Raw genomic sequence first — 14,412 nt, 5'->3', positions numbered from 1 at the left:
ATAGTCTGCATAAAAAGAACAGTTTGCTCTCTGCCTGCTGCGGACTGTATTGTGGATGTCAATGTGTTCCTTGACTCAAGTGGGATTCCAGCCTGAGGTTGCGGTTGTTCCCTATAGATTGAATGGAATGGTGAGAGGTGTGCACCTTGAATGTCACGGTTGGATAGCTCAGGCAGCCAACAGCTAGTGGGATTCAGTGTATGCATGTGCCTCAAGTCTGAGAAGCAAATGGTAGAGAATCACTGGGCACTTGGTCTAGTATGTGTGGAGTGAGGGTACACGGCACCGATATCTCTTCTGTTTGGTGTTTGTGTGAGTGGTGCTGCCTGCATCTGCTGCTGATGCAGAATGAGAGAACCCATCATTGCTCTCTAGCACCACCTGTGTAAGGTAACTAGGGATAGTGTTGATAGTGTATTATTAGTAATTGCACGTAGTTGTAATTATCATTGATTACTGTGTTGTTATTTAATACATTTTTGTTCTTATTGATACCCCTACCCAGTTGTTTGTCATTAATTATCAGGGCGGGGAGACAGAGAGAGAGAGTCTGCAGCACCAAGCCAGAGCACTCTCTCCAGGTCCAGAAAAGAACTACAGAGTGCAAGTTAACTCTTTACTTTATTTGGCTGGTTGCTGATTGGTGAATTATGTTGTGTCCTGAGGCACAAGTTTGCCCAGAAAATAAAGAACTGACAACCCACTACAAGGTCCACATCAGAATGGCAGGAGGTTTCAAGTGGCAAGCCACAGGGCCTGTTCTGGACCCCCTGCTGTTCAACATGCTTCTTAACAGTTTGAGTGTTGACACAGAAAGCTTCCTGAGCAAGTTTGCAGATGATGAGAAAGGAAATATTGCAAACACACTGGAGAATACAAATGCAATTCAGAAGGCACTGAACAGATTGGGTAGTTGGCTACAAATAACAGGATGAAGCTCATCAGTCAAATGCAAAGTGCTATACCTCGGGAGGAATAATTAAAAACACAAATACAAAATGGGTGACATCTGGCTGGTTGGCAGCACTAAGGAAAAAAACTTGGGAGTCTTGGTAGATCACAGACTCAATAGAAGTCTGCATTATGATGTAGCCGGGATGCATCAATAGAAGCATTAGATACAACACACAAGAAGTGATAGTGCCTCTATTTGGCACTGGTTAGGCGTCAGCTGGAGTACTGTATACAATTCTGGACAAGACACTTTTAAAAGGCTATGGAGAAATTAGAGAGGGTCCAGAGGCAGGCAACAAAGATGATCAAGGGCTTGGAAGGCAAGACACATGGGGAGAGGCTGACAGAACTAGGCATTGTTCAGCTTGAGGAACAGGTGCTTATGAAGGGACATGATAGCAGTCTTCAAGTACCTGAAGGGCTGCCATAAAGCGGGAAAACACCTTTTCAGAAAGCAGGACACATACCAATGGCTTAAAAGTTGCAGCAAAGTAAGTTTAGATTGGATATCCAGAAAAACTTCTTCACTGTTAGAACAGCAAGGCAGTGGAACAGACTGCCTAGGGCAGCTGGGAACTCTCCATCACTGGAGGTGTTCCAGAAGAGATTGTACAGACACTGGAGTCAGGGATGATCTAGGCATAGTTATGCTCATGTTCTACTATGAATATCTCCCATGCTTCTGGACTTTACTGGTTGTCCCTAACCCCCACTCCACTACCACCACCACTTCTCTGCTGTGGCAGGGTATTTTTAAGCCTTCCCAGAGGCACTAAGCATTAGCTACAGCCAAGGTTGGGGACTTTGACTGGGGTGTGCCACTGTTCCTGCTGGGCCCAAAATTGGAGGTTCCTGGCTAAGGGGTCTTGCCCCTCTGCTCAGGATCAGACTAATCACATTTGGGGTCAGGAAGGAATTTTACCCTATGGTCAGACTGGTATGGACTGTGGGGGGTTTTGCCTCCCTCTATAGCAGGGTGCATAGCCCTCTACCTGGGATCTCTCGAGCATGTACTGACAACTTTTCGTAGAAGCAGGACATTGGCTGCCATGGTTCCCTGCTTTATCTGTGGCAGATTAGCGTGTTAGGCCTACATTGTGTCAAGGTTGACAGCAGTCTTATGAGAAGTTTAAGTTATAATTTATATGGGATGGTTTGGATAGGACTGATCCCTCCTCAGGCCTCTGGGGATCCCTTCCAACCCTAATTTCTCTATGCCTATGATTTTAATGACAGGAACCAAGAAATTAAAAACTACAGTTTCCTCCTCTAACTAATCATAACAATTGCCACAAAGAAAACAGGAGCTGTATTATTTAAGAATGACTTGAAATATAATTAAAAAAAACTAGAAGATATCCATGAATTAAAAAAGAATGAAAATGTTTAAGATGGCACAGAAATCACATCACAATAAATTACTCTTCCTAGAGTTCAACCTAGAGAACAGATCCCAAGAGGAGGCTCTAAATTAAGAAGGTGCTTCACCACCTGCCACATGCTTAGAAAAGGCTTTGTCAGCATATAGCATCTTTCAGACAGAAAAGCTTCTTCTTTGTAGAATGCTGACATTCTTCTATGGATTGTGAAAGTATAGGCTACTCTTGCCTAGCATAAATATAGAGAATGGAGTACGGAGAATAGACTGTAGTACTTACCATACAGAAACTGAAAAGGGAAAGTACTACAGTCTATTCAGTCTAGAAGTAGAGTCACTAATTTAGTTCCTTCTTAAGTGTTTGAAACTGCTATAATCATTCAAGACAGCCTAAAGCAGGGAATATGTTTTTCCCACAACTGGTTACAGGTGATGTCAACGGCTCTCAAAGACACTGAGGAAGAGGGAAGGAATTTTGTGGTGGAAAGCCAATGACACTTTTTAAGCAGTGGTGGAACAAGAGTCAAGCCTGCTTATGCCCACATCAACAAAATCCAAAAGTAACAGGACAAGATACAGGTCAGGACTAGTATATAGGTGCAGGTAACAAAAGAAGTTGGGACCTACACAGTGTGAAAGGTTCCTGCATAATTTTAAACACCTTTGATTTGATGCTGGTCTTGTATCTTATTCCAGTATTCCTTGTAACTCTTACATACAATTCTACTATTTTGCCCACTAATAATCTAAATTCCAGCTGATATGCAGGACATAACTAGGAATCATTAAGTAAGGATAGAAAAGGTCTAAGCAGCCAGTCTTATTCTCCCACTGGATAACAAACCCCCAAAAGTTACCGTGACTTTTTTTAGGGTCTCTCAGAATTTTTGACTAACAGATTCTTTCAAAAAAATCCTGTCATTGTCTATGTCTATGCTCAATGTAGGTGCATTACCCCCATTTTAATACCCTATTTTCCCCTAAAAGAATGCATCAATGCAAGCTTTTTCAACATTTTGTGGTATCCACAGTTTAAAACTAGATAAAGTTTTCTTGTAGCAAGTTTCATGAATGTTATATACTAATAAAGCACCACCTCAACATTTCTACGGTGTTATTCCCTTTGGACATCCAAGGATTGCATTATTCTAGGGACAGCAAACTCATTCTGTAGCAAACACCCAGTTACCATTTAAGATACTAATCTGTGGTTCACAGATAATTAGTTATTAAGCAAGAGGCCAATTTTGCAGCTTAATTAATGGCACTGAGTCTTTCTAAGTAAGGAAATATATTCCATAAAGATTTTCTCAATATAAACCTTTATGAAATCTCCATTTCTCTAGCTTTAACTTACTTTTCTGCTTACTTCCCTTCTACAACTAACTCTAACCTAGTCTGGCCAAAATTCCCTCTCTCCCCTTTTCACCTATTAGCCCACTAAGGCAATTTTTCTAGTATACCACTTGGGAAATTCTGCCCCATATTATTTCTCATTGTGAAGAGCTCTTCGAATACCCCTTTGATCTTTACCACTCTACAACCCATTTGGAGAAAATCTCATCTTCCCCTCTCTATGAACAGAGCTCAGCAGTAGCAGAAATGATAGGGAGAGGGAGAAGTAGCTGTCCCCCTGACTTATAGCTTAGAACAGGGGTCGGTAACCAATAGCCTATGAACCCCTGGATCCGGCCCATGGATATGGGACTTCAGCAGCATTCAGAGATGGGATGTTTTGGTTACAGGTGCTCTCATGCTGCCACAGAGACAAGCATCAGCTGTGAGAGTTCTCCCCATGCCACTCTGGAGACATGCAGCAGCAACAGCCAGGTCCTAGCATTCCCCCTGCCCATCTCATACCTAAGCTGGATCATTCTGGCCCACAGCTGAAATAAAGGTTGCCTATGCCTTGCTAAGAATGCTACATCTACTCTGGTAATGAAAGGGAGTAGGTAAAAAGATGAACTCTGACACCTATAACCAACTACCCCATCAGCTCCTCCCAATCAAGCTCACATTTTGGCTCTCCATGGCCTCGGATGGCTGAGAAGTGTGAAGAAGGAGCTGCAAGTCGGCTGACAAATTTTCTTAATCTGATCTTATACATAGACTGTATTTTCATTACCTTTGCTCCAGTTCCTAACACTAGTAGGAACAAAGAAAAAGAAGTTTGAAAATCTAAATTAAGAAATTTTATTCTATAGGGCAATGACTATTATTCCTATCAAAACTCATTATCCCTATCTTATTTACCTGCATATCACACGCACTCCACAAAAATTAGCCCTCCAAAATTGGGGTGCATGTCTTAAGTTGGAAGCTGATTTTTCTGAGCAGAATAGAAGCATGAAGAAGCTATAAAATTGCTCCTGTTTCTTTTCCTTCTCTCCTCATACCCCCAGAAGCTGCTTAAAGGAGGGACAGAGTCTAGTCTTCAACAGCAGATACAGCTTTAACCCTTTCATAGTTGAATTGGAGCAGGGACAGATGTAACCTTCAGCTCACTCACCCTCCCTTTCCTGTTCAGGCAAAAGCAGTCAATTAAGCTGTGAAAAGGTTTTCCTGAACAGGAAAGGGAGGGTGAGCGAGCTGAAGATTAGGAGCAAGGACAGAGCCATATGGCAATAACTCTGGAATTTTTTTTTAACCCCTACATTCTGCCGCCTTCCTTAAAACTAAGATGCGTCTTATTTGGGGGCGCTGGGTATGTTAGAAATACAATGGTAGGGTTTTATTAGCCCTTTTAACCATAGGTTCACCTAGCTCACTATGATTTAAGTCCTTTACAAAAAAAAAAAAAGATTAATGGGAACATCCTGAATTAAGTATCCTATATGTATATACAGAATGCATGTTGATGGTTGTGACTAGAACAAGCATGTGGGCATCACATTCACTATTGAAGTCTGATGAAAAGTTTATCTTTTATTATTTTTCAGCGGTAACAAATAAAAGGGTTCAGGACAGCCTAAGTGAAAATTATTAACAATATTCTTTAATACCTGACTTCTGATTTTTCCCTTGAACTGTTGGCTAAGTTATTTATACTTACAGTGACTGTATTAACGACTGTTTAAAGATTTTTAAAATTTGGGTCTTTGTTTTAAATGGAGGAAAGGAGGGGAGGGGAGAAGTCTTCCATACAACAACAAAACTGTATTTTTATTTAACAATCATCACCCTGAAAAAACCCTCAAAAATATGCAAAGCAATTCTGAAGTTTGCCTCACAGATGAAATTTTTTTTTAAATTTAATACTGACTAGCAAATAGTGTTGAAGTCATTTGTGTAGTGAGGACCATTGTTTTTACTGCTTGTATTGCTACATCCTCCTCTTCTGTCCACATGCTAGCTGCCAGTTCCCACAATACTGAAAGCATTCATTCAGTGATAAGAAGCTTAATAATGGCAGCACTGCAGAAACAGCAGCAATAGTACAAAGCTGTAAAGATAAGACATATACTTTAAAAGTACAATTGACAAGTATGCCAGACATGATATGAAGCTCAGCAAAGGTCCAACAGCAACAACGATGGAAATATTTCTTCCTCCATTCTCTAAAATTGTAATGTCAGTATCCAGTTGTCTGTCTCACTGTACTGTTTAGCTATGCATAAGAACAGAATATTCAGTGCTTAGCAGGGGACTAGAATTCTGATTTAAATAAAAAGCTACAATAAATATATCCTTGAATAATGTTAAAAAATTGAGAGGAAAAGGTTTTTTATGATATCTTTTATTAGACCAACTGTATAGTTGAGAAAGATGTTGGACAACCTTTCAGGAAAGGAATTTTATGCCAAACAGCTTGCCTAATATCTCTCCAATATACACTTGGTCCAATAAAAGATGCCACAAAAACCCCTTGCCTCCTGTACATTTCCCAAACCATCATGGTTACAACATTCTAAGCATAGTAGACAAAAAATTGCTAACTAGCTACTACTGTACAGTGAAACAATGCCACATGCACTCTCGGGCTGTTTTGTTTGTTTTTTTAAAAGGCAAGAGAATCAACTATGGGTACTGAAAAGATACAAGACAGGGGCTAGGGTAGCACAGGCACTAAGGCAGCCCAGAGGTCAAAGTTCAAGGACACATCAGGAGCACTTATGGTGTTGCCCTGTCAGATTCCAATGAATTCATGAAATCTGCTGAATACCTTGCCAAAAGGACATGAAAAAGGAAAGGAAAGGTTCAACACATATACAAAACTGAGTATGAAAACACTGACACCTGGAGTATCGCACAGCTCCTCAATACTTTTCTACGAAAACAAGGATTTTTAGTATTGATTGGGAATGTCCACGTTGAAAATTCTTTCTGAATAAGTATTTTTTTCTGAGATAAAGTTATGAACATTGCATGTCACCTAGCCACAGTAACACCATTTCCCACCCACAGATGTTAAAACATTTTATAAGAGGAAAGTATTATCCCCATTTGAAAGATGGGGAAACAGACATGGCAAGAAGAGACTTGCCCAAATTCTCAGAGTGACTTGAAATTCAAATTAGTATCATCATAAATGTACTTGGTGTTACTGCTAACATCTGCTTGTGAATATTCATAAAAGTAAATCAAACTTCTACTCACGATTTATGTGGTCCATATAATAAACTCCGATCTGTTGATCGTAAACAGTTTCCCATCCTAAAGGAAGCTCATCGCCAACACAGTCAGCAAATGTTAATGGCTTTGTAATTCTGTAAAAGCATACATGTAAATAAATTCAGGATGTGCAATGAAGGCTACTAAGTTTTCTTATTATTATTTATTTATTGTCTCACAGAACAGGTAACAGTAATTTAGACCACCTCTACAATTTGACTCAAGTTAAGATATATAAATTGCTAGAGTGACACTGACAATAAACTACAAATGAAAATTTCATTGTAAAAATGTGTGCTGAGAGATACTCCCCAAACAGGTAAGACAACTTTTCCCTTTAAGTTCTGTGTTTAATGATTTAATTATGATGGTATGTAGCCTTGCCAGTTTTCCCAATACGGCAGTAACAACGTAAATGCAGAGCTGGAATTCACCACTCCTGACAACTGTTAGGAATTTACAGCTTCCAAGTTTTCAAAATGTCAAAAAAGCAGAATTTGCAATCCACACAGAAGCTCCAATGTAAATATACATTTCTGCCTTTTTCAAATTTGCCCATATACAACTATTTGTGAAGTACTATAATTTCAAAACAAGACAACCTATTCCACCACACTCCCTGGGAAAAGGGACGGGATGAAGGGAAGAGGGGAAATCACTAAAGATGTTAAACGTGTTTTGATATTCATGGATTAAAGGATATAAATATCTCTATTATTGGTAAAAGCAATACTAACTAAATATTTTGAATATCATACCACATCTACAGCTACTACTTTACAGATCAACAGTAATAAATAAAATAAAGAATTTTTAACATTTATTTGAGTACTGGTAGTGTCATTTTCCTAATATTCCATACACCACAGATTCTACATTTGTTCTGCTCTCAAAAATCAAACCTATAGAAAAAATTAAGACAAACAATGGAAAAGAAAAAGATGGATAGAATCAAATGTCTGAGACTTGTACCATATTTATTTTCTAAAGAATCATTCCACTAACCAGTTAATCAATCACTTTACTTGAGTTTCTAGGTAAAAGTTTGTTTTTTTAAATGAGCTAACTATTCAATGAACTCAGCTACAAAGGGGGAAAAAAATCTATGCTTTATTATAAACAAAATACATGACAATTCATCATTTTTTTTCAGACATTTACAGAATTCAGTTCAATGGTCAATTTTATAAATATAAGCATTCAATAGACAGGTCAGTTCTAACTTAACGTACTTTAAATGAAGCATACTCACCACATCTTGCATAAGAGCAATTTCTAGATTAGTATATAAACATGCAATAGCCAATTATGCTTCCCTATCAAATATGAGGATTTGGACCACATGGCTAGGGACAGATATTACAAATAAACCAGTTTAAGTGATCAGAAACTGGTTTAAGCCTGTAACAGAATATATGTTCAGTGAACATAAACCAGTTTGAAAATGGCTGAAACTAGTTTGAGATAAACCTGGTTGAATGGAGTATCAGACAACTGATTTACCTCAAACTGGTTTATAGAACGTCTGTCCCTGACCTCTTGCTGGTTTAAGACAAACCAGACACTCCCAGCATCCCAGCATGCTCTCTGGGCTAGGTAGGCCTCTCTGTTCCACAGCAGGGCTGGCCCGTCCCTTCTGCTCCCTGGCTGCAGCTACCCCCGCCCCCTCACCACTCCCTGCTAAGCAGGAATTCCCCCCTCCCCTCTGCCTTGCTGAGGAGATGTCTGTGTATTAGCTAGAGAGATATGGATGTTCTGGAAAATTTTGAATTAAAAAATTTTCTGGAAAATTTTTCAATGCCCTAAATAGAGCGTGATCTGATTTAGCATGTTTCTTTGACATATATTTAGTAAACAATACTAAAAGAGTACCCCATGTTAAGTTTATGTCCCAATAGCCACAAGTATTTGATTACGAAAAAATTAAATACAGCACACTTCATGAGGTTTAAATGTCACATTCAAACAAATTCAAAGCTTTATGTAAAAAGAAATTATTTTTATTGGAATACTTGTAAAAATGTAAAGACAATACACAATAGCACGTACTTCCCTTACATTGTTTGTTTAAATTTAAGAAAAAAACAGTGAAGGTACTGAAAACTGCTGACACACTAATTTTAGCAGACCCAAAGACCTGCGCAAGATATGCCATGCTTTCATTTTGATTTGACCTGCACGGCCAACTAGGTGAATTCATAACTTGATTTTTGGTTTGGAATATTATGTGAGGGTATTTACCCTTGCGTTTAAAAATCAATAAAACGTGTATGTACTCTCTCATACCCCTCCTAGGGATAATAACCTGAAAAAAACATTAATTACAACTTTTAAACTGCCAAGTTTGCCTAATATTGTATTGGTCTCCATTCATTGTTACTAGTGAATTTTATGAAACAATGAATTTTTAGAAATGGAAAATTTCCCACAGAAAAATAAAGCACTGATTAGCTAGCAGACCACATGCTGGCTATGATTCCTACTGAATCAACAAGTAGAATCAACAAGTAGCTGGTAATGTCCTTCTGTTTTCTTAATTTGTGGTAAACATTGTTATCAATTCCCTGCTGGGCTAATCACAGTGTCCTGCCCGAGCCTGGTCACACCCCACTCAGCTCCATGCTGTGGAAGGAAAGAAGGGCTGCTCTAGCACCCCCGGCTTCTAGCCTGAGCCACTGCAGGCATGTGCCTGCATTTCTGGGATGTCTGCCCAGTTACAAAACTGATTTAGCCTAGCCAGGTTAAACTAACCTGCAAAGATCTGAATCAATTCAGGCTTTTTGAATGTCTGTCCCTAGCCCATAAGTTATTTAGTTTCATAGCCAGTAGGGATCACAAGTAACTTCTAATCTGACACTTAAACTTCACCCAGTAATTCTTGCATAAGCCAAAATTTTTACTTGAATTTTCTTTGAAGCATAAACTTAGTTTAAAGACTTAAAGCAAGAGAGAATTTACTATGTCCATTGGTGGGCTGCTCGCTCCAGTACTCAATTACCCTCAATGTTAAAAATGCATACCTTTCTTTCTATTTAAATTTCTCAAGCTTAAATTTTGGAAATTTCTTACTACTGGTACTTGGTATGTCTTCATATGATGTATGTTTATAAACCCTTAGTTTCCAAAATATCCATTCCTGGTGTAGGAAGAAACTATTCAACTTATCCCTCAATGCCAAGCTCCTCAAATCCATCACTGTAAAGTTTATGCTGCAGATCTCAAGCCATTCTTATAGCTTTTCTCTGTACTCTCTCCCATTTGAAACATTTATCCTGATATATGAACACTTACAACAGACATCGCAGTAATGCAATTGGTGGGGAAGGGGCAGAGCAGACCACGAGCCCTGGATACCAACTTAAAAAGGGGCATCCTCAAGGTCCTTTCCACTCTCCTGATATACTAAAATGGTGGGCCCTCTCATACCCCACATGACTCCAAACCAGGGGCTGGCACGTTTTTCCCTCATGGACTGGAGTTTGCAGCCTTGGGCCCCTTGCCACAAATCGACATCCTGTAGAGAACTCAAGCCTCCTGTGCTTGCCTCCACTACAGATACTTGGCCCCTCTGCAGCAGAGACAAGCACAGGCATGAGGGAGCAGCAGGATAGTGAACAGGACAGGCAACTCAGTGTGGCTACATGCCACCCAATCCCCAGTGCCACCCTTCCCAGGATCAATCTAACCACTTCACAGGCTGAGTCTATCTGCAGGTCACAGGATGTCAGTCCCCACTTTTCACTATTTTTCTGCTCCCTGCTCCACAGCACTCTAGCTGCTCTATGAGTTACTCTCATCACCAAATTTGACCCTTAAAATTGTCTCTTAATATCCAAGGCTGTGGCAAATAGAGCAAAAGAGTAGCCCTCAATACAAAGCAGGGAAGGCCGAGATGCTTTAGACAGGAAGGGGAAGGTGGAATGGTATGATATGAGTTAGCTCAGAGTGCAACATTTTACTGATTACATCTCAGAGACACGGTATTTCAGCACTGGTTTCACCAAAGATATATATGGAGGGGGTAGTCCTTCCTTATCAATATGCCTTTGCTTGAACATCCAAAGGCTTTACTACCCCTAACATATAAGAATATTTATGATAGCTAAGGCAAATCAACACAAAGCATGGAAACCAATGTGGTCAGCTCCTGCACTTACATTTATTCAGGAGAAAAGCTACAGAGGAAATAACTACAGTATCTAAGGACACTTTACTACTGAATGAAATCATCCATCAGGTGGTTAAACACACTAGCTTTTCATTAATTAACCCTAATTTTGAATATCCCCCCAAGTAATTCTGGCCTGACTGACATTCCTCACCTCCCTCCCCGCAAGACAGCCTGAAATATATTACTCTAGGCTAAAAGGAAAAGAGTAAAATACTTCATAATTTCCAAACTTTTTCAGCCTGACAAACATTCCAAGTAAAAAAATGGCAGAGCACGTTCTATATTAAATCTCTGATCCTTCTCGTCAAGTCCTTATGCAATTATCAGTTTACAAGAGAGAAACAGATGAAGAGGGAATTTTCCCACACCTTCGCATTAACATGCTTTATTATTTATGTAGTACTTATATACAGTACAAGAAAAATATTCTCCTTTTAAAAATACAAGGAACTAATAAGACTTCTCTCACCTGTACATGTTCTCTTTTTATCCCAATATTTGAAATGTGTACATTTAAACCTAAATGGTTTGTCTATCCCAGTGGTTCTCAACAGTTTTAGACTCAAGGCACCCATCAGAAAATGCTCTCATAGCTTTGAAAAAAAAAAAAAATAGGGCAATTCCTTTGTTGCAAAGAACACAGAAAGATCACAACAATTCAGAATGTTTTTGACACTAATAGAAATTATCTCATGAATTACAAGCATGTATTTCTGGGGCGCTGGTTGTGGCTGTATTGGTCTAAGGAGATAGGAAGACAAGACTCTTTACGTACATGTGATATCTCTTATTAGACCGACTAAATAGTTGGAATCCCACCCAGATCAGGCCCCATGCCACCTGCAGCCAGCCCTGCTCACTGTGATAAGGTCTTGAAGTACCTCAACCCAGCCTCATGAGTCAGGATCAGACCCTGCACAGTCTTACATCAGCCCCACACTGCCCTGGCATTAGGGGGGGTGTGAAATGGGCCGTATCTGATTTGGATTTGGCCCAAACCTGGGACAGTGATTCAATTCGTTGATTCGGATGACTGTTCCAATTTGATTCATCCGAATCTGAATCTGAAGATTCAGTGCTGATACAGAGAATCAGTGATGTGCCCATAGACACAGCTTTAAATATTTTTTCTATATACCTCAAGGTACCAGGCGCGGCTCGTGAATGCTGCGATGGTGGGGCAAATGGAGTGTCCCACAGGAGTGCAGAGGGACTCCCCACATGCTCAGTGGTCAACCCAGAAGTGGACTGGAAGTACTTCTTGTCCACCTGCAGGTTGGCTGCCGAGCACACTAGGGACGCCCCCTCCCCGCCACGCTCCTGTGGGACGCTCCGTCCACCCCAGCATCTTGGCATTCACAAGCCACCTGGTATCATGAGGTATGTAGAAAAAACATTCAAAGCTGTGTCTATGTCCGAATAGTTGAATCTTTCTGAATCTCTCCAAATCAATTCAGAGGGTTCTGATTCAATTTGGAGTGATTAAAGGGTCTTCTGATTCATTTCGGATTTGGAGATTCGGCCACGGAATCGGGTCAACTCTCTGCCGAATCGAATCAGAGACCAAAGCTTTGCACAGCCCTACCTGGCATGTCCAGTCAAGCCCATGGGGCTATACCACCTGGGCCATGAGGCTCTTCCCCAGTCAAAGGGACAGGCCTGCCACTGCTACCCACTGCCACATTTTCAGACCTGGGGGGAAGCCCAACAGACTGGATTACATGGCTCCATGGGCCAGACCTCGCCCACACGCCAGGGATTGAATACCCCTGTTCTATACTAACAGTTTTCTCACCAGTCGTCTAGGACCAGCATGCATGCATCTGTGCTAGACACTGTGGACTATAAAATAATTGTTTCCATCTTCTCTAAAATAGTATTTTCACCATTGCTAAAGCAATAGTTTTAGAAACTCCCAATATGAAAACAGATATGCAACCTGAAGTCACACACAGTTATTCTTAAATGTATAAAGTACTTCATCATTTATTAATAATTTATGGTTTAAATAGTTAATCCTACTTAGTATCTTAGTCATGATTTCCAAATGTCCTTTGTACAGCAGTAAGTGACATGCATAATTAATACTAATGTTTTCTTTTGCTTTTAAAAATTAGGATGCAGAATTTGATGCTTTTTACACATATCAAAGCACATGTTTCTGAACCTGCTGGGCCAGTAACCCATAACATTATCAATTAAAGTTATAACAACAACACGTTATGTAGACTCTAAAGTACATGCTACCTCCTCCACAAAAGGAAAAGCAACGATAAACAGGAAGTCTTATGAATTTTAGGTTCTACAGGAGTAAACTATTTACGCTAAGTAACTAGAGTTTAACAACTATAGATGGGTGCTGATTTTGAATTTTCTGTAAGAAGTTAAAATCTAATAAAATAAGAAACTTTTACAGATTACATTCACAGCATTTTAACGTAAAATGCTCTCTAGGACTACCACTATAAAATTTTTCATTACCAGTAGATATGTTACTTCATATAGCTCTACCCATTTCTAGCAAAAATAGTCCACCCATTTTCAGCACTCCCTAAGAAAAACTGTCATTATGGAACAGCATAGATATTCTTTCAGTAATCTAATCTGTCTAAAACTTGAGAAGGCAAAATACTGCCAAAATAGTTCTGATTTCTCAGGAATTCAGTTCAATTATGAGTTATAGTCATTAATTCATTAATGACTATAATTAAATCAACTACCATTGATAGTTTTGTTCTAGAGAGACCATGTTTACAGCTACACAAGCAAGTCTAGACATTGGTTCCCAAAGTATCAGGCTATAGACAAGATTTTTTTGAAATAGGTTTTGAGACATGCACACTTATACACACTACACCTTATTCATAAAGAAAACCTACACATGGTATTCTACCCCTCCCATAGTATAAGAGCCTTAATCCATAGATCTTAAAACTTCAGGAAGATGTACTTTAAATCACTGTCACAGAATAAAGCAGTAATCCTCAACCAGGGTGACATGAGATCCTGAAGAGTTATGTGCAATATTAGCACTGTTAGGTATGAAAACATCTATACATGATTCACAAAATAAGCCCAGGGATTTTAAATAGGAATCCACAGTGTCAATCATTCTGACCTATTGCGTGGCCTTTTCAACTGTTTGCAGCAGAAGAATGCTCTATTATTTTTCCAAAGCCAAATATTAATGATTCAACTAAGAGCTAGCATTTGGTGGGGGTGGGGGGCGGGCGAGGGGAGGGGCTTGAAGGGCTGAAAACCACTGTAATGGAGGATGGGTGACAATTAAAGAAAGGGA

The 14,412-nt window shown here is 39.6% G+C and overlaps 1 protein-coding gene across 1 annotated transcript in view; it reads right to left on the bottom strand.

Moving 5' to 3' along the window:
* WWC3 (WWC family member 3) overlaps positions 1 to 14,412 on the bottom strand; it is a 244,438-nt gene that overhangs the window by 141,708 nt on the left and 88,318 nt on the right. The window contains exon 3 of the mRNA XM_019523856.1: positions 6,929 to 7,038. Within this exon, the coding sequence (XP_019379401.1) occupies positions 6,929 to 7,038 (110 nt within the window). The remainder of the gene's footprint in view (positions 1 to 6,928; positions 7,039 to 14,412) is intronic.

This window comes from Gavialis gangeticus, unplaced genomic scaffold (genome assembly GCF_001723915.1).
Source record: "Gavialis gangeticus isolate Ggan-Ray unplaced genomic scaffold, GavGan_comp1, whole genome shotgun sequence".
Taxonomy (NCBI): Eukaryota; Metazoa; Chordata; order Crocodylia; family Gavialidae; genus Gavialis; species Gavialis gangeticus.
The sequence above is the reverse complement of the archived record's forward strand: the minus strand, read 5'-3'. Positions and strand labels throughout refer to the sequence as shown.